Here is a 21,381-nt window from a genome sequence, read left to right as displayed (position 1 = left end):
AAATCATATTATTATGTCACACTCTCTGGAAGTGGAATCCAGCAGTAGTATTTTAAAAGTCTCCCCCAGGTTATTGGAATGTGCAGCTGAGTTTGAGAACCACTGCAGTAGGCTAAGTGTTTCTTGGTTGCTTGAATGCATTGGTTTTCAAACCTGAGCCTGCTTCAGAATCACCAGGAGGGCTTGTTAAAAAACACAGATAGCTTGGTTGTACTCCTGGAGTTTTGATTCTGTGGGTCTGGCATGAAGGCTCCTATAATTGGCGCTTCTAAAAAATCCCAGGTCATGCTGATGCTGCTGGCTTGGTAATGATGTTTTTGAACTACTGTTCTAGGGAAACAGTTTTCAAAGTGTGATCTGCACCCTGAGCTCATCTGAAATACAAGGGAACCTTGTCAATAATGCAGGCAGTTCTCCCTGGCCAGACTCTTATATGAATTTCATCTACTAGAACTCAGGTAAGGAATAGATACGGATATATGTCAGCCTTTTGAAGCATGTTTTTGTCCCTGAGATTCAGGAATAAAATAGATCTAGCTTCTGTAATATCCCTCATTATCCAGATTTACAACTGGCATTCTCACTATCTGAATTCAGGATCCATGTACACGTGGATAACGGGGCATAAGTCAAAAGGTTTCTGAGCTCTACCAGAAATATGCTAAGTTATATTATCTGGGTTAGATCCCTAAATTCATTTTTTAAGCAGTCTTTCATGGTAACTGTTAGGAGTATAAATGTCTAAGAACCATGCCCGTGTGCTGTGTGGAAGATTCGTAGAGTTCTCTTAATTCTAGCAATTGAAAATGGAACTCTAGTGTCAAACACCTATAAGAGTTACCTTCAAAGCACCTTAAACCAACAGACTGATGTAATGTGGGATCCTATAGGATCAAGGATTATAATCTTTATCTTAAGACAGAAGCAATGTTATATTTCTGGAAAGGGACGTCCGGAATTTCTTCTACCCAGTTACAGTCATGAAGAGTGAATAAAGTCAGTTTTGTCTGGGAAGGAACTGCTCAAAGAAATAAGGACAGGAAAGAATTAACCTTCAAACAATATTCTTGGCCATAGAAGTCCAATATAAGTTTCACATGGGGTTTCTAACTAGTAAGCTAAGCCTAGTGAAGACTGCTTTCCCAACCACCCTTTTAAAGGCACTCTTGACCTCTCTGTTCCTCAGGCTGTAGACCAGTGGATTCAGCATGGGGATGACCATGGCATAGAACACGGATGCCATTTTGTCTGCACCCATGGAGTGGCTGGAGCTGGGCTGTAGGTACATGAAGGTGCCTGTCCCATAGAAGATGGAGACAGTGGTGAGGTGGGAAGCACAGGTGGAGAAAGCCTTCTTCTGTCCCTCAGTTGAGTGTATCCTCAGGATAGCAATAAAAATGAAAAGGTACGAGCCCAAGATAACCAAAAGAGCAGAAAAAGTGCTGAACGCTGCCAGTGTGAAGAGCACAATCTCATTTGTGTCGATATCAGAGCAAGAGAGAGCCAGCAGTGGGGGAATGTCACAGAAAAAGTGATTAACCACGTTGGAATGGCAGAAGGAGAGGTGGAAAGTGAGGGCAACATGGATGGAAGACTGTAGGACTCCACAAATATAGGAGCTGGCGACCAGTGAGGCACACATCGCTCTAGTCATGGTGGTGGTATAATGCAGGGGTTTGCACACGGCCGCGTGGCGGTCAAAGGCCATTGAGGCCAGGAGAAAATTTTCAACAGTGACAAAGGCTGCAAAGAAGAACATCTGGGTAGCACATGCATCGTAGGATATAATCTTATCTCCTGTGAGAACCCCCGCCATTACTTTAGGAGTAACAGAGGAGGCATAAACACAATCCACTAGGGAGAGGTTACTGAGGAAAAAGTACATGGGCGTGTGAAGTCGAGAGTCCAACAGAATCAACACGGTCATCCCAAGGTTCCCAACCAGAGTAGTGAGGTATATGAGAGTGAAGGTTGTGAATAGAGGGACCTGCATCTCTAGAGCATCTGTTAACCCCACGAGAAGGAACTCAGTCACCTCTGAAAGGTTCTCCATCAACTGTGGAGTCAATGTGAGCGGCACCTGTGATGAGATAGGCAAATACAAGATGAGGCTATTTGATCATCTTCATGGGAAGTAAACTGTAAATGGGGTCTCTAGTTCATGTGTAAGCTTCTTGTGGAGGGAAGGAGCTCATGGGTGAGATGCTGAACCAGGTTGTGGGTTGCGTGAGGTTGTTCATCTAGAAGTGGTATGGAAAATGCTAGAATGCCCTTACTGATTGTGGTTGCCATGAACGGACCATATTATGACTCTGGGTCACATTTCAGCTTGCTTGCTTGCTGTATGTTATATCCTCTTATATTAAACCATGTAGGACTCTTTTTCACTATTTCCATCTCTTACAAGCACAGTTGTCTAAGGTATACATAGAAGGCTTAAATCAACAGAAAGTAAGATAGGAAACGTTTCATCAGTCATCGGTGTATAACGCTGACAAACGCTCCTCAGTTGCCTCCTCCATCTCTGAGGGACCCTCATTCACTTCACTGGAGATATGCAGTGATTCAAAGCCCTGTTTTAGGGACACCCAACCTTTTTTTTCCTTCTAATTCATGGAGCCCTCAGTTGAGTGGCCCTCAGTTTTCTGTCTTCCACTGTCATCTACACCTTTGCCTTATTTGTGGGTAAAGAGAATAGGGGAGATGGACGAATTAGTTTTGTCCTCACCTAGAGACTCTGAACCATCAACCAGACCACAGACCTCCTGCCACATCACGTAGGTTGTTCTCCCCTCCAGTGGTAACTCAGCGGATAGCTTATTGTAGCGGCTTGAGAGACTGCTTGACTCGAGAGACACTTCTAACTCTGGGATATTAAGTCTCATTCATTCCTCCTGGATTAACTATTATTAAATAGTCAAGGGAGGATGTGATACAGCTCTTGTCTGTAAGGATTGCTTAGTGGGAGAGACCTACATCTGAAAGATACATTAGTCACAATGAATTTCTGAAGTGGAGGTACACCCATGGCCTTTGAAACGAGAAAGGATGTTTGGTTTGCCCAACACAAGAACTCAGGAAGGATTTCTGGAGATCAGAACTCCTCAGTTGTGGCTTGGAAACTAAAGAAATAATAATAACAATATATTAATTATTATAACAGCAAACACATAACATTTACTTTGGGTCAGGAAACTGTTCTAAGTTGGTCACATATATTAACTCATTTAGTTCAGTTAGCAATTCTGTTAGGCAGGTACTATTATTACCTCCATTTTGCTTCAAATGGAACCAAAATTTAAAGAGGTAAATTACTTGCTCAAGTAGCATATTTGATGGTAGAACTGGGATTGGAATCCAGGCAGCATGATCTAAAATCTGCAATATTAAGCATCCTTCTCAAAACAGTAGGTCAAGTTCATTAATCTTCCTATATTTCAGTTTCTTCACCTTCCAAGTGGGAAATTCAGTTTTCAACTTTTAAGGTAGATGAGTAGGATAACTTAGACCATGTAGAACTTTGAGAACAATGTTAATTGCATAGCAAGTGCTCGAGAAGTTTAAGATGTCACTGCTACTATTACTGCTGCTGCTGCTACTATACCAGGCAGAAGAAACATCATGGATAAAGGTATGAACTGGCAAACAGTATTGTATAAACAGACAACTGTAAGTATATAAGTACTACTAAATCAAATCTCAATTCAGAGTACTGTACAAAAGTAATTGGTAGACATGAAACTAGGATTGAAACCTAAAAGAGAAAAAAATGTATCAGATTATAGATATAATACAACTATTTAGAAGAGTCTAAAGTGACTATTTAGATCAAATATAGCAAGAATATACTTTTCCCAGGAATCCCTCCTTCATTGTTAATGGGGCTGTGGTTGGTGGGACACTATGGAGGTTCCTTAGAAAACTAAAAATAGAGTTACCATATGATCCAGCAATCCCACTCCTGGGTATATAGCCAAAGGAAGAATAATTTGAAAGGATACATGCACCTCAGTGTTCACAGCAGTACTGCTTAAAATAGCCCAAAATGTCCATGGACTGATCAATGATTAAAGAGAATGTAGTACATATATACAATGGAGTATTTCTCAACCATAAATAAGAATGAAATAATACCATGTGCAGCAACACGGATGGGACTAGAGATTATCATTACTAAGTGAAGTAAGTCAGACAGAGAAAGATAAATATAATATCACTTATATGTGGAATCTTAAAAATAATGGCATAAATGAACTTGTTTACAAAACAGGAACAGACTCACAGACATAGAAGATGAACTTACGGTTGCCAAAAGGGAAAGGGGTGATAAATTAAGAGCTTGGGATTAACAGACACATACTTCTATACATAAAATAGAGAAGGAGCAAGGGCCTACTGTATAGCACAGGAAATATATTCAGTATCTTATAATAACCTATAATGTGAAAGAATCTGGAAAAGAATACGCACGTGTATATATATATAAAAAAACAGAATCACTTTGCTGTACACCTTACACTAGCGCAGCACTGAAAATCAACTGTATTTCAATAAAAAAGCAAGCAAAGCCGCAACTTTAAAAAATATTTACTTTTTCCAATAAGTGCCAGCAATTAGTAGCTTAGATAGGATGTGGCTATGGGAACTTTACTTAGACTCTGTGAATCTCAGTCTGATTGTCTGTGAACTACCCAGCTCATGTAATACCCACAGTATTCACTTCACCGATGTGAAAAGTTGAGGCTGAACGACACATGGAGCCCTGCTAACACCACCAGTACACGGACTGTCTTCGGCGTTGGTTCTCTCTGTCCCTTCTCTTCCCAGCTGGCTTTGCACATAAACCAGCTCTGAACCAGGAGCTAGCGTTACAAAATGAAGAACACGATTCCTGACGGTTAAAGGAGGTAGAGACAACCAGATCCACAAATTACCTCCCCAGCGTGATAAGTGCTACAATAAAAGTGTGTATAAATCTAGTGAAATGATCAGTAAAGTAACCAGAGTATGCCAGAATACGCTACTCACCATGAATTACTTTCTCCTGAGGCTTATTCATCAGTTCTTATGTCTGTGCTTGCTAGAATTGCCAGATTTGCCCCAAATGCATAAACATGTAAATCTGATTAAATCTATTTTTGAAAAAAAAGTTAATTTTTGAATTCCACTAATGTGATAAGAATAGCCAAATACATTTGTATTGACTAAATACATTATTAATACTACTTACAGGTACAGACAAACACAAATATCTCCATTTGATCCAGAAATTCAGAGGTGTGGAAGTGTGGATAAGATTGTACCACAAACACAAGACCACTTCTAATCCTAGTTCTATCAATAACCAGCTGGTGTAGGCCTGCCACTGGCCAGATCTTCTTATTTCACAAGATGAAAAACATTCTTTATCTCTCTGTAAGCTGCTATCCTGCTCTGATGTGACAATAGACATAAAAATTCTTTAGAAACCATAAAGGTACTAACATTTTAAAATCAGACAGTTTGAGACAAATTGCTTTCTGTAGTCTATCACACGTTTTCTTGGTTACTGCAGGATATTCAGTCAATAATATTGAATGTCCAAACTTTGATATTTCTAAGGAAAATGACTTTATATTTGAAATCACAAACAGATGTTGAAAGTTTCCTATAAGCCCTGAAATTCAGAAAGGGAGCTATGATGTTTCTACCTAGTCCTATAGTACATTCTAAGCAAACCAACAAAATAAATTAGGGGACGCAGTCTCCCTTTGTGAGTCTAACCGTCACTCCACCGTTTATGTGAGGCGCCTGATTATGATGAGTGGAAAGGGGGCTGAACTGGGGGTGAGACGATGCCTAGCCCGCAGGTCTAACTCTAAACTCTCTGGGCCTTCCCCATCCTCATTTGCAAGAATTAAAACAGCTGGAACTTCTAGGGGTCCTTCCCGATCTAACCGGCTGTGATGGTGTGATTTCTTGATACTTACTTTTGTCCTAGGCGCGACAGATGAAGGTACAAGGCAGACAGTAAGGAGAGCCTGCTTGTTCAGGCTACGGACTAGAAGTCCCCATCCAGAAAGGCTTCATGCTGGAGAAGCTCCTTCCCCACCCTCGGAGCTCTATATGGTGGAACACAACTTGGGTTTGTGCTCTTGCAAATATCAAGGCAGAGAAAACGACCTTGTCACACAACCAATCTCAGGGGAAACATTTAGTAGCAAGTGAGTGGAAATCTCATGAGGCTCCAGGTCCCAGACTGGTCCTCCTAGCCTGAACCTGACTGGGAGATGCCAGAGGATAATGTTTGCATGCACGTTAGCGGAGCGTGTTTATGAAGGCAAGGGAGGGTGGAAACTTAGGAGGAGCAGCTAGCCAGCAAGTCAGCAGCGCCCCAGCCAAGCTGCGTGTGTGCATGCTGAATCACTTCAGTCGTGTCCGACTCTTTGTGACCCCGTGGACTGTAGTCCACCAGGCTCCTCTGTCCTTGGGATTCTCCAGGAAAGAAGACTGGAGTGCGTTGGCTGTGCCTTCTCCAGGGGATCTTCTCCACCCGGGTATCGAACCAGCGTCTCCTGTGGCTCCTGCGTAGCAGGCAGATTCTTTACCATCAGGGAAGCCTCACAGACAAGTTAGGCAATGCAGATTAAAACTTCCTTAAAATCTCTGGCCTATGTGGTGTCAGAACCTTGTGCAAGCTTTCTCTATCTCTTTCATAAAAACCTGGAAATCAGTCTGTTTCTCAATTCTTTTAAACAAAATACCCGTTTGTTTTACCACTACAGACCTGGACTGGGCAGATTTTGGGAAACCTCTGTTTTTATTTTCTAGAACTAAGAAGATGGGTTCACTCTCTCCTCTGCATAGTCCTCTCTGTCCCTAAACGCCCAGGCAGGATTACCTCTGTTTTATCAGTACTGTCAAGCACAGTTTTTTTTGTTTTTTTTTTTTAATCAATTTGGGCTCAGCAGTAACATGGTCTTTCTCCCTTCCAATCCTAGTTCTATCATCTGTTGCAGGGTGACCTTGGTCAAGTTATTCAATCTCTCCAAAAATCAGTATATCACCTATAAAAAGAGGAGCAATAATATTGAATATCCCTCATATGATAGTAGGGGCTTCCCAGGTGGCGCTTGTGATAAAGTACCCATCTACCAATGCAGGAGACATAAGAGATGCAGGTTCGATCCCTGGGTTGGGAAGATCCCCGGAGGAGGGCATGGCAGCCCACTCTAGTATTCCTGCCTGGAGAATCTCATGGTCAGAGGAGCCTGGTGGGATACAGTCCATATGGTCACAAAGACTTGGACACAACTGAGGTGATTTAGCACATACGCACATGAGAGTGCAAAAGATTACATTAGATGTTGGTGTTCAGTAGCTAGGTCATACCCGACTCTTTGCGACCCCATGAACTGCAGCACACCAGGCCTCCCTGTCCTTCACTTTCTCCCGGACTTTGCTCAAGATCTTGTCCATCGAGTTGGTTATACCATCCAGCCAGCTCATCCTCTGTCCATCCCCTTCTCTTCCTGTCGTCAGTCTTTTCCTGCATCAGGGTCTTTTCCAATTATTGAGTTCTTTGCATCAGGTGGCCAAAGTATTGGAGTTTCAGCTTCAATATCAGTCCTTCCAATGAATATTCAGGACTCATTTCCTTTAGGATCAACTGGTTTGATCTCCTTGCTGTCCAAGGGACTCTCAGGAGTCTTCTCTAGCACCACAATTCAAAAACATCAATTCTTCGGCGCTCAGCCTTCTTTATGGTCCAAGGTTCACTTCTGTACCTGACTACTGGAGAAACCATAGCTTTGATTATATGAATCTTTGTCAGCAAAGTGATGTCTCTGCTTTTTAAGATGCTATCTTGGCTTGTCATAGCTTTTCTTCCAAGTGGCAAGTATTTTTTAATTTCATGGCTGCAGTCACCATCTGCAGTGATTTTGGAGTCCAAGAAAATGAAATTATCACTGTTTCCACTTTTTACCCCATCTATTTGCCATTAAGTGATGAGACTGGGTGCCATGACATTAGTTTTTGAATGTTGGGTTTTAAACTTGCATTTTCACTCTCCTATGAATAGCATAGAATTCACCATTTTATTTTATTTATTTATTTTTTAAAATTTAATTTAATTTTTTTTTTTTATTAGTTGGAGGCTAATCACTTCACAACATTTCAGTGGGTTTTGTCATACATTGACATGAGTCAGCCATAGAGTTACACGTATTCCCCATCCCGATCCCCCCTCCCACCTCCCTCTCCACCCGACCCAGAGGAGAATTCACCATTTTAAAGTGTACAATTTTTTGTATTTACAATGTTATGCAATAATCACAAGAACCTTATTCCTGAATATTTCTATTGCCACAAAAATAAACCTCATATATGTTGGTAAGTCCCATTCTTCCTATTCCTAAATCCCCTGTCACTGAGTAATCAAAACTTTGTTTTTCTTTGTATTCCTAGTCTAGATATTTTATTTAAGTGGGCACATATAATTTTTGTCATTTTATGTCATTTTCTTTCACTTAGCGTAATACTTTTGAAGATCTTCCATGTGGTAATACTTTTTAATCTTCATTTCATTTTATGGCTGAATAATATTCCATTGCATAGATATACCACCGTGGGCTCATTATCTGATGAATATTTGGGGTCTTTTAACCTTTGGGCAGTTGTTAATAATATTTCTATGAATATTCATATACAAATTTTCGCTGAACATCCATCTTCAGTTCTCTTGGGTATATATTCAGAAGTGAAATTGCTGGCTTATATGGTAACTCTGTGCTTGACTTTCTGAGAACCACCAAATGGTTTTCAACAACAGCTACATCATTTTTCATTCCCACCAGCAAGGTATTAGAGCTATTCTTCCACAACTATTGCTTTGACATTTCTGGATTTTTTTTGCAATTCCATATGAATTTTAGGATTGGGATTTCAAGTTTCGCAAAAAAAAAAAAAAAGAGCTACTGGGATTTTGAAAGAAATTATACTGGTCGTCTCAAACAAAGTTAGTGGAGGTGATGGAATTCCAGTTGAGCTATTTCATGTCCTAAAAGATGATACTGTTAAAGTGCTGCACTGTTAAAATGCCAGGAAATTTGGAAAACTCAGCAGTGGCCACAGGACTGGAAAAGGTCAGTTTTCATTCCAATCCCAAAGAAAAGCAATGCCAAAAATGTTTAAATTATAGCACAATTGCACTCATCTCACACGCTAGCAAAGTAATGCTCAAAACTTCAACTGTATGTAAACTGAGAACTTCCAGATGTTCAAGATGGATTTAGAAAAGGCAGAGGAACCAGAGATCAAATTGCCAACATCCAGTGGATCATTGAAAAAGCAAGAGAGTTCCACAAAAACATCTGCTTTTGTTTTGTTGACTATGCCAAAGCCTTTGAGTGTGTGGATCACAACAAACTATGGAAAATTCTTCAAGAGATGGGAATACCAGACCACCTTACCTGCCTCCTGAGAAATCTGTATGCAGGCCAAGAAGCAACAGTGAAAACCAGACATGGAACAATGGACTGGTTCCAAACTGGGAAAGGAGTACGTCAAGGCTGTATATTGTCACCCAGCTTATATAACTTATATGCAGAGTACGTCATGTGAAATGCTGGACTGGATGAAGCACAAACTGGAATCAAGACTGCTGAAGGAAATATCAATAAGCTCAGATATGCAGATGACACCACTGTTATGGCAGAAAGCAAAAGAGGAGCTAAAGACCCTCTTGATGAAAGTGAAAGAAGAGAGTGAAAAAGTTGGCTTAAAGCTCAGTATTCAGAAAACAAAGATCATGGCATTCAGTCCCATCACTTCTTGGCAAAAAATGGGGAAACAATGGAAACAGTGACAGACTTTATTTTCTTGGGTTCCAAGACCACTGCTGATGGTGACTGCAGCCAAAAAATTAAAAGACACTTGCTCCTTGGAGGAAAAGCTATGACCAACCTAGACAGCATATGAAAAAGCAGAGACATTACTTTGCCAATAAAGGTTCCTCTAGTCAAAGCTATGGCTTTTCCAGTAGTCATGTATGGATATGAGAGCTGGACCATAAAGAAAGCTGAGTGCTAAAGAATTAATGCTTTTGAACTGTGGTGTTGGAGAAGACTCTTGAGAGTCCCTTGGACTGCAAGGAGATCCAACCAATCCATCCTAAAGGAAATCAGTCCCGAATATTCATGGGAAGGACTGATGCTGAAGCTGAAACTCCAGTATTTTGGCCACCTGATGTGAAGAGTTGACTGATTGGAAAAGACCCTGATGCTGGGAAAGATGCTGGCAAGAGGAGAAGGGGACGACAGAGGATGAGATGTTTGAATGCTATTATTGACTTGATGGACTTGAGTTTGAGCAGGCTGTAGGAGTTGGTGATGGACAGGGAGGCCTGGTGTGCTGCAGTCCATGGGGTCGCAAATAGTCAGACATGACTGAGTGGCTGAACTGAACTGAACTGAGATCACTTTGGGTAGTATTAACATCTTAATAATACTGTTTTCCTCCCCATGAACATCACATGCCTTTCTACTTATTTACGTCTTTAATTTCTCTCCACTTATTTTCTATTTATCACAATCGTACAGCCACTCCATAAGTGCCCACACCCAGGACACTGGGGCCAGCGCTGCAGAAGGAATGCCATGCCCTGGACCCCAGAGCAGTGTTTGCTCGCTGCCTGGTCTTTCTGCAGACATGGCTCTGTGGCTGTCGCACGGACACCCATGTCTAGAGCACCAGTGCCCGCGCCTCACACCTGGAGCTGCTGTGGCCTGGCCACTGCCCCCCTCCATCAGTGCCCAAGCTCAGGCTTGTAGTGAGGCAACTTCAAGCCAAGGAGCACCACAGTTTGCCATAAAACCACCACAGACTAAGGATAACAAGGACGAATTTCCCTACAGGTTTCAGAAAGAATGTAGTCTTGCTGACCTCTTAATTTCAGACATGCAGACCTGTGTGATTGGTAGAAGAAATTTCTGTTGTTTTAAACTATCGAGTTTGTGGTAGTTGGTATAGCAGCCCTAGATAACTGATACAGTGGCCTTGAGTTTGGCAGTTGGTTTTTACGTAAAACAGCAGAAACTTAAGTAATAAAAGAAAAAGTAAATCGGACTTTATCGACAGTAAAAACATTTGTATTTCAAATTATACCATCACTAAAGTGAGTATATAACCCAAGGATGGGAGAATATACTTGCAAATCATGTATCTGATAAGAAATATTATAGCTGTATAGTAAGAAGACAAGTGTGTGTGTATATACATATAGATATATTTTTTCACGGATTGGAAGACTTTAATATATCAGCTTCTTCATATTTTTCTACAGATTCAATCTGATCTCAATAAAAATTCAAGCAAGAATTTTGGAAACATTTGAGCTGAAAGATTCATATGAAGAGGGAGAGCTACTAGAATACTTAAAGTATTTCTTAAAAAGAAGAACAAAGTTGAAAAATGCTCCTTAACTGATTTCACAACTTACTCAAAAGTTACATTAATCAAGAAAGTGTATTTCGGTGAAACAATAGACACATAAATCATTTGAACAGAATAGAGATTTAGTCAATAGAAACAATATAGCAGTGATTTATGTCGGAGAGTGTTTTGCCTATGTTCTCCTCTAGGAGTTTTATAGTTTCTGGTCTTACATTTAGATCTTTAATCCATTTTGAGTTTATTTTTGTGTATGGTGTTAGGAAGTGTTCTAGTTTCATTCTTTTACAAGTGGTTAACCAGTTTTCCCAGCACCACTTGTTAAAGAGATTGTCTTTTTTCCATTGTATATCCTTGCCTCCTTTGTCAAAGATAAGCTGTCCATAGGTTCGTGGATTTATCTCTGGGCTTTCTATTCTGTTCCATTGATCTATATTTCTGTCTTTGTGCCAGTACCATACTGTCTTGATGACTGTGGCTTTGTAGTAGAGTCTGAAGTCAGGCAGGTTGATTCCTCCAGTTCCATTCTTCTTTCTCAAGATTACTTTGGCTATTCGAGGTTTTTTGTATTTCCATACAAATTGTGAAATTATTTGTTCTAATTCTGTGAAAAATACCGTTGGTAGCTTGATAGGGATTGCATTGAATCTATAGATTGCTTTGGGTAGAATAGCCATTTTGACAATATTGATTCTTCCAATCCATGAACACGGTATGTTTCTCCAACTGTTTGTCACAGCAAGATCTTCTATGACCCACCTCCCAGAATATTGGAAATAAAAGCAAAAATAAACAAATGGGACTTAATGAAAATTAAAAGCTTTTGCACAACAAAGGAAACTATAAGTAAGGTGAAAAGACAGCCCTCAGATTGGGAGAAAATAATAACAAATGAGGAAACAGACAAAGGATTAATCTCAAAAATATACAAGCAACTCCTGAAGCTCAATTCCAGAAAAATAAACGACCCAATCAAAAAATGGGCCAAAGAACTAAACAGACATTTCTCCAAAGAAGACATACAGATGGCTAACAAACACATGAAAAGATGCTCAACATCACTCATCATCAGAGAAATGCAAATCAAAACCACAATGAGGTACCATTACACGCCAGTCAGGATGGCTGCTATCCAAAAGTCTACAAGCAATAAATGCTGGAGAGGGTGTGGAGAAAAGGGAACCCTCTTACACTGTTGGTGGGAATGCAAACTAGTACAGCCACTATGGAAAACAGTGTGGAGATTTCTTAAAAAACTGGAAATAGAACTGCCATATGACCCAGCAATACCACTTCTGGGCATACACACTGAGGAATCCAGATCTGAAAGAGACACGTGCACCCCAATGTTCATCGCAGCACTGTTTATAATAGCCAGGACATGGAAGCAACCTAGATGCCCATCAGCAGATGAATGGATAAGGAAGCTGTGGTACATATACACCATGGAATATTACTCAGCCGTTAAAAAGAATTCATTTGAATCAGTTCTAATGAGATGGATGAAACTGGAGCCCATTATACAGAGTGAAGTAAGTCAGAAAGATAAAGAACATTACAGTATACTAACACATATATACGGAATTTAGATAAATGGTGGCGATAACCCTATATGCAAAACAGAAAAAGAGACACAGAAATACAGAACAGACTTTTGAACTCTGGGGGAGAACGTGAGGGTGGGATGTTTTGAAAGAACAGCATGTATATTATCTATGGTGAAACGGACCACCAGCCCAGGTGGGATACATGAGTCAGGTGCTCGGGCCTGGTGCACTGGGAGGACCCTGAGGAGTCGGGTGGGGAGGGAGGTGGGAGGGGGGATCGGGATGGGGAATACATGTAACTATATGGCTGATTCATGTCAATGTATGACAAAACCCACTGAAATGTTGTAAAGTGATTGGCCTCCAACTAATAAAATAATATTAAAAAAAAAAAAAAGAAACAATATAGCAAACTAGTCTTTGCCATAGCAATTAAATGGAAAAGTGATATTCTTTTTAACAAATAGTGCAGCAACAGTTGATGTCTATATACAAAAACAAATGAACTTCAAAGTGTACCTTATATCTAAAACAATAATTAATTCAAGATGGATACCGTTTAAATGTGGAACATAAAATTATAAAACTTTTACAAGAAATATAGAAGAAGGCGGGAAATTCTTGAGCTTGGCGTTGAATTTGTCAGAGCAGTGCTGTGTGCTTAGCCGCTCAGTCGTGCCCGACTCTTTGCGACCCCATCGACCCCAGGCTCCGCTGTCCATGGGGATTCTCCAGGCAAGCGTGCTGGAGGGGCTTGCCACGGCTTCCTCCAGGGGATCTTCCCAACCAAGGGATTGAACCCAAGTCTCCCGCATGGCAGGCGGATTCTTTACCATCTAAAGGATGGTCTATGAAAGAGCAAAGTGACAAATTTTACTTATCAAAATTAGAATTTTTGTTCTATAAAAGAAAACATAGGCTGGGAGAAAATATTTGCAAATCACATTTCTTTGCATATAATATCTTCAATTTACAAATAAATGATTATTTACATTTTTCCAGTTTTATTGAGGGTGAATGATAAAAATTCAGTCTATTTTAGGTGTACTATGTAATGTTTATATAGGTGTAAAATTGTGCCATTATTGCCATAATAAGATAATTAGCATATTCATCACCTCACAGAGTTACCATGGATTTCTCTGCCTGAGAACACTTGAGGTCTGCTCGTTCAGGGCTGCGCCCAGAGCTCTGTATGAGTGGGGACGTTCCGGTGCAATGACGTTTCTGAGCGCCTTTGCTGTGGGCGCTCCCTGAGTGGCTGGGAACTTGGGGTCTGGGGTGCAGAGCTCACACCCTGCAGTCCCGTCTGCAGGCTAGCCTGCACTGACAGCGGTCCTGGCGACTGAAGTGTGGTGTGTGCAGAGCAGCCGTGGAGCCAGAATCTCGAGTGCAGACACAGGGAGAATTGCCCCAGAACCAGTGATCCGAGAAGGGTTGGCTCCAAGGTCAACGGCAAGCGGAGGGTTAGAGCCCAGGGCTCAGAGAAGTCCGGCTGTGGCTCTTCCCCTGGGGAGGCGTCCGGGGGTGGGTCAGTGTCTCCCTCTCCAGAGTCTGCAGCTGTTGGTTACCTCAGTGGCTTAAGTGCTAGGAGTCCTCTGTGGAATCTACAGTAATGAACACTGGGGTTCACGGGGGCCCCCCATCGCAAAAGCTGTGGGGAGTGGTAGTGTCACTGCTGAGACCCTCAGTGGCAGGGGTTGCGTGGGGTCCTCATGGTGGGCACCGCAGCCAGCGGCACTCAGCCTGCGACTGACCCTGACATCAACGCTCCCCTTTGCTCCCAGCCAGACGCCTCATCTCTGCCATTTCCCCGGTGACCTTTTCTCTGACTTATAATCCATTTGTTATCCTCCACTGTCTTACTGCAGATTCTTAATTGGACTCCTGAGCCCTCCCAGAGCTATTTCTGTCTGCAGTTATCTATGCAACTGTTGTTTTACTTGGGAGGATAAATATACTCTCTTATCTTGTTGATGCCACTGTATAAAGGATTTGTTTTATAGAATATATAGAGTGTCCTTTAAAGGCAAAATAAAAAAAAAAACCCAACTCAATTAAAAATGCATGAAGGATCTGAACCTTTACAAGAGAATATATACAGATAAGAAGTACACATAATTGTGCTCAATAGAATTTCTCATTAAGAAAATAAATATTGAAACCACAAAGATATACTACTCTGAATTTGTTAAAATGGCAAAAAATCCTGATAGTGTTAAATACTAGTAAAGATTTGAACCTCACTCATTGATTTGCTATGGTAATGCAAAAAGGTACAATCACTTTTCAGGACAGTTTGGCAATTTCTTATAACATTATGTATGGATTTACCATATGATCCAGTGCTTGCACTCTTACCATGGTGAACTGAAAACTTAGATTTCACAATATCCTGTTTGTCAGTGTTTATTGCAGCTTTACTGAGATTCACCCAAACTAGAAGCAAACAGATATACTCCTAAAGGTGAACGGCTAGACAAACTGTGGTATTTATAGATATAACTGGAATACTATCCAGTAATAAAAAAAAGGTGAGCTATTGATTTCTACAGAACATAGATGATTTTAAAGTGTTTTTCTTTGTGGCTAAGCTGGTAAAGAATCTGCCTGCAATGTGGGAGACCTGGGTTCGATCCCTGGGTTGGGAAGACCCCCTGGAGAAGGGAAAGGCTCCCCACTCCAGTGTTCTGGCCTGGAGAATTCCGTGGACTGTATAGTCCATGGGGTCACAAAGAGTCGGACAGGCTGAGCAACTCTCACTTTCACTTTTGATAAGAAAAAGAGAGCAAAACACTTCACATTATTAGATTCTATTTGTATGACATTTTGAAAAAGGCAAAACTGTAGAGATGGAAAATAATTCAGCGGTAATCAGGGGTTAGGGGAACAGGGAGCTATTGTCTATAAAAGGGACACTATGGGAATTTTTGAGTGATGAAATTATTCTGTATGTTTTCGAGGTGGCAGATACAAGAATGTGTGCATTCATCAAGGCCCATAGAACTGCTTGTCATGAAGAGTGACCTGTTAATGTTACAAACAAATGGAATCAATTTGGAAGTTGGAAAACCCCAGGATAGAATGAAGACTATTACAAAAGAATCTAAGTCCCTGAAAGGGGAGGGGAAAAAAAGATTTAGCTAATGTCAAAAAAATGTATTGACTGGAAATTGTCAACCCCATAGTCTAAAAGTAAAAGGAACTCTATGAGAAGACTGATTTGGGTACCAGCTGACAATCCGGGAATGGCTTTACCTGATACTAAAGTTGAACAAATACATAAAAAAGAGTTGGTCAGACAAATAAGGGGGAAGGCTGAAATAAAATGGGTTATGTCAGAGGCTTCAGTATAAAGTTATGTTTAGTGTGTGCTCTCTGGTTTTCTTGCTTTTGAAACTTATAATGTGGCCACACTTTTTCTACCAAATGACTTACTGAAGGCAGAAACATGAACTCCTTTATGATGCTGTACTAGCATAGCTCTGAAAAAATGCTAATCACTGTGCCATACACCTGAAGGCAACATAATTAATATTGTCAATCAACTCTACTTCAGTTAAGAAAAAACAAGAGGCGACAAAAAAGAGCCAAAATGTATATCTTTATTAAAAAAAATCTATATCATATTTTTCTTCATTTTAGATTCCACTAGCCTTTTAAGCTAGAGACGTGAAAAATGCCAACTTTATATTCTGATAGCATAATTAGTTATTTTTAACTAAAAACTAGCTATAGTCCATTGACCCCTTTAACAAATTTCTCACACCTGTGTGTATGTGCACACACAAGATCCTTTCAAGTGCTTCTGTTGATGAGTTTGAGCCCTCTCTTATAAACACACTTGCATAGAATATGGTAGAGAAAATATGAACATATGAATAAATCAAGGATAATTAATAAACTTTGACAAACAAGATCTAAAAACCTCAAGGTCTCCTTTCGCCATCCTCATTCAGATATTATTCATCTGGACACATTATTTTCTTTTTTCTTAGTGACAGGTTTTGAGAAGAAACGTATCATCTCCGTAATTATCATGCAGTGTGAGCAGTAAAATATGATTTAATGCATGGAGATGATCTGACAGAAATTATGTAGGTTACTGGCGATTCTACACCTTTAAGACATGAAACGTAGAGACAATTTTGCCTTCTCAACAGCTTCCTTAGAAGCGCTCTCGACTTCTTTCTTTCTTAGGCTGCAGACCACGGGAGTCAGCATGGGGATGACGTCGTGCAGAACGTGGACGCTGCTTTGTCTGCGTCGATGGAATGACTGGAGCTGGGATGGGGGTGTGTAAAGATGCTGCTGCCGCTGCTAAGTCGCGCCAGTCGTGTCCGACCCTGTGCGACCCCAGAGACGGCAGCCCCCCAGGCTCCCCGTCCCTGGGATTCTCCAGGCAAGAACCCTGGGGTGGGCTGCCATTTCCTTCCCCAATGCATGAAAGTGAAAAGTGAAAGTGAAGCTGCTCAGTCCTGTCCGACTCTTCGCGACCCCATGGACTGCAGCCCACCAGGCTCCTCCGTCCATGGGATTCTCCAGGCAAGAACCCTGGGGTGGGCTGCCATCTCCTTCTCCGGGAACCTCTGCAGACAGACCATAATTTCACCCCAATGAAACCGACCCTTGACATTTGGCCGCCAGAACTGTCAGAAATAAATCCATGGGTTTTTTTGGCCGTGCCATACAACTTGTGGAGTAAAATGAGTAAATACTGAGTCAGTGTATGATTTACAAGCAGTTTAATAAGATATGATTTTTTAGAAGTGGGAGAGGTCTTCAGGTAATTTGTCAGCGGTTGGTTGGCTGCAAGTGATCAAGCAGTTTGAAGAATTTCAAAAGAATAGGGATTAGTAGATGTTAGCAGATGCAAGAAATTGGGGTCATTGTCAACTGGATATTGGTGAATTCTCCCCTTAAAGTTTTTGCAGCTTGCTTTTTTTAATATAATGTGGAATTTCTGGAGTTGTCATAATGCTCAGTAAAATAATTTAAAAATCAAGTTTCAAAGTTTTATTTCCAGTGCAATAACCAGGTTAAGCTACTGCTCAAAGAGATTTTCCATTCAAGTTGACAAAAAGATATGAACAGGTGAGTAAATAAATATAAGAGCTGCATGTTGATAATGACTATGGAGATGAGAGAGCAGACTTAGAAAAAAAACTCCGTGGGAGGGAAGTGACTATTTCATAAAGTAGCTCATGGCAAGTCTCTATAATCTCCCAAGTGGGTAAAAGTTAACTAGGAATCTGAAGTGAGTGGAAGAATATTCCATGCAGTGGAAACATCAGTGCAAAGAAGTTGAGACAAGGGCAAGTTTGGAGTGGTCCATTTGGTAGAAATCAGTGTAAATGAAGTAGAGTGAATGAATTGTATATTGGTAAGACGTGAGATCATTGAGTAGAATATAAATGTTGGAGCGGCATCAACAATTTAAAAACATTTATTGCCAAAAACTGCGTAGCATTGTCATTATTTTCAGTGAAATTTTAAAAACAAAATGTGAAAAATTAGTGCTCATAAGATTAAGGTAAAAATGAGTGAATCATATACATCCTTTTATTCTAATAGGGCTATTTACCTTTGGTAAATTTCACATGAATATGCTTTCTCTTTCCAAATCACTCGGTAATGACTGAAGCATTGGTTTATTAAACTGCTATAATTCTTTAGCTCTAGATAAAATGTGCCAACAAAAACACATATTTCATTAAAAGCCATTATTACATTTTGCCTGTGTTTTAAATGGTTGGGACTATTCCTCAACTAAAGAGAGAAAAAATATGAGACAAAATCTGTATCCTTCTGTCCCAGATGGCCACTATCATTTTTTTTTAATTTTTAAAATTAATTAATTTATTTTAATTGGAGGCTAATTACTTTACAATGTTGTAGTGGTTTTTGCCATACATTGACATGAATCAGCCATGGGTTTACATGTGTTTCCCATCCTGAATCCCCCTCCCACCTCCCTCCCCATGGCCATTATCATTTGAGTCATTGCATGGGGCAGATTCAAAAGGGGTAAAATAGCTTTTGTGGATTCTACAGCAAGAGAAAAGCTAGAGAAACTTTCACCTTCTCAGCAGCTTTGTTGAATGCACTCTTGACTTCTCTGTTCCGTAGGCTATAAACCACAGGGTTCAGCATGGGGATGAGCATCGTATAGAACACGGATGTGATTTTGTCTGTGTCCATGGAGTGGCTGGAGCTGGGCTGTACGTACATGAAGATGACGGTCCCATAAAATATGGAAACTGTAGTGAGGTGAGAAGCGCAGGTAGACAAAGCCTTCTGATACCCCTCTTGTGAGCGCACCCTCAAAACTGTCATACATATGAACAGGTAGGAAATCAGGATTACAGAAAGTGCAAGCAAGACATTGAAGCTTGAGACAAGAACAAGAATCATTTCACTGATGCGTTTCTCAGAGCAAGAGAGGGTCATGACTGCTGGAACATCACAGAAAAAGTGATGGATCACATTGGACCCACAGAAAGAGAGACTGAACGTGTCTCCAGTGTTGACAGAAGCATTCAGGACACCACAGGCATAAGAGCCTACGACAAGAGAGGCACACCTGTTTGTGGTCATGGTGGTGGTGTAATGCAGGGGCTTGCACACTGCTGCGTAGCGGTCATAAGCCATTGAGGCCAAGAGGTAACTTTCCACAGTGGCAAAGACTATGAAAAAGAACATCTGAGCCGCACATGCATGGTAGGAGATGACTGTGTCTGCTTCCAGGAGCCCAGCCATCACCTTGGGAGTGATGGTGGAGGAGTAACAGAAGTCCACCAGAGACAGGTTACAGAGGAAAAAGTACATAGGGATGTGAAGACGAGAGTCCAGCAGGATCAACGTGGTCATCCCCAGGTTCCCAAGCAGAGTGAGGAGGTAAATGAAGGCGAAGATTACGAAGAGAGGAACCTGCAGCTGTGGGTCATCTGTGAGTCCGAGCAGGATGAAATCGGTTACCCCTGTGCTATTCTTCATGGATTTAAGAATCACAAGATGCTCTCGTAATGAAAATAAGGGAGAGAGTGATGCAGAAAGAAGAGCTGCACAGAAATTGAAATGCACAACCTTTATGTTATTATAATAGAATTCACAGAGAAGATTCTTCATGGACACCTTTCCAACATGTAAATTTCCTATATGAAAAATCTGAGTTACAGGAAGGGGTGATGAGCTTGGAAGGGTATATGCCTGGAGTGCATTGATCTCTAAATCAGATTTTTGAGTCTTCCAAGAGGTGGAGCTAGTGGTAAAGAACCTGCCTGCCAATACAGAAGAGGTAAGAGATGCTGCTTGGATCTCTGGGGGCAGAAGATCCCCTGGAGAAGAGCATGGCAACCCAGCCCAGTATTCTCGCCCAGAGAATTCCATGGACGGGGAGCCTGGCAGGCTACAGTCCATGGGGTCGCGAAGAGTCAGACACGACTGAAGTGGATTAGCAGCCCAAGAGCTTATGCTTTCATAGTGCTCATGTGTATTTATTTAATACTCTCATTATTCTTATTAAATTGATAGTTGTTATGACTATTTATATACAAGTAACATGGCAACAGAGAAGTTGAGTAATTTATTCAAGTTTACATGGCTATTAAGAGAGCAATGCTTTAGAGTCATCAGAATGGTTTCCAAAGTAAACGACATTAACGAATTTGAATTGGTTTTAATTTCATTCACTTCACATTTGATTATGGTATCCATTCCACCAAGCTTTATGCTTGGGATGACACAATAGAGTAAAGTCACAGATATGTGTATAGATGCAGTGAGATGCATGCAGCATTAGAGACAAATACAGCATACCAATCAGGTCTGAAGGGAAGGGATGGAATCGGGGTAAGATACTGAGTTCTGAGGAGACAGATGCATGCACTCCCGTATAAACCCTGCCATTGACCACCTGGGAGACATCCGTCCTAAACTGAGTTTCCTGTAGCTCCTTTTATCTAGCAATAAGATGAAGGTGATATTGGAAACTACTTCAGACTCTTGTGAGCATTAAATAAAATAATCATGACAAGCAGTTCACACAATGTGGGTGTTCAGTTCCATCTTGATGAGTGCTATCTATAATCTTATAATTAAGATAGAATGATGGAGCCTATTGATTTAGAAAAGGTTGGTGACAACACGCAGGGCTTTAAGGCGTGGATGGGTTTTAAGTATTGTAGTTTTACTTTTTGATTTCTACTTTTTTTCATGCACTATGTCCACTTGGACCTTTCTTTCTTTCTTTCTTTTTTTTCAGTGTTTCCCACTCTGTCTTCCTGTCTTATGTTATTGGCTTTGTCAACTACTCTATGCAAGAACCCAGGGATCTACAAGACTTGTTTTGTTTAAGTACTTTTTTTAGTTTGATACGCATTTTAGCTTGTGTTGAATGACTATC

At 40.8% G+C, this 21,381-nt stretch overlaps 2 protein-coding genes across 2 annotated transcripts; both read right to left on the bottom strand.

Moving 5' to 3' along the window:
• Positions 1-908: 908 nt before the first annotated feature.
• On the bottom strand, positions 909-2,053 carry LOC136174593 (olfactory receptor 5B12-like). The gene is made up of 2 exons (XM_065944768.1): positions 1,136-2,053; positions 909-938 (listed from the first exon to the last, which is right to left on the bottom strand). Exons 1-2 carry the CDS (start codon positions 2,051-2,053, stop codon positions 909-911), a joined length of 948 nt encoding a protein of 315 aa, XP_065800840.1.
• A 16,972-nt stretch (positions 2,054-19,025) lies between these two features.
• LOC136174591 (olfactory receptor 5B3-like) lies at positions 19,026-19,976 on the bottom strand. The gene has a single exon (XM_065944766.1). It carries the CDS (start codon positions 19,971-19,973, stop codon positions 19,026-19,028), a length of 948 nt encoding a protein of 315 aa, XP_065800838.1. The 5' UTR covers positions 19,974-19,976.
• Between the last annotated feature and the right edge of the window lie 1,405 nt (positions 19,977-21,381).

This window comes from Muntiacus reevesi, chromosome 9, assembly GCF_963930625.1.
Source record: "Muntiacus reevesi chromosome 9, mMunRee1.1, whole genome shotgun sequence".
Taxonomy (NCBI): Eukaryota; Metazoa; Chordata; class Mammalia; order Artiodactyla; family Cervidae; genus Muntiacus; species Muntiacus reevesi.
This window is presented reverse-complemented; position numbering and strand designations above follow the sequence as displayed.

Coding starts and splice junctions, on each gene's coding strand:
- LOC136174591 (XM_065944766.1), bottom strand. CDS start 19,973: ATGAAGAATAGCACAGGGGTAACCGATTTCATCCTGCTCGGACTCACA.
- LOC136174593 (XM_065944768.1), bottom strand. CDS start 2,053: ATGGAGAACCTTTCAGAGGTGACTGAGTTCCTTCTCGTGGGGTTAACA. Junction 939..1,135: donor AAAGGGTGGTTGGGAAAGCA/GTCTTCACTAGG, acceptor GTCCCTTTCCAG/AAATATAACATTGCTTCTGT.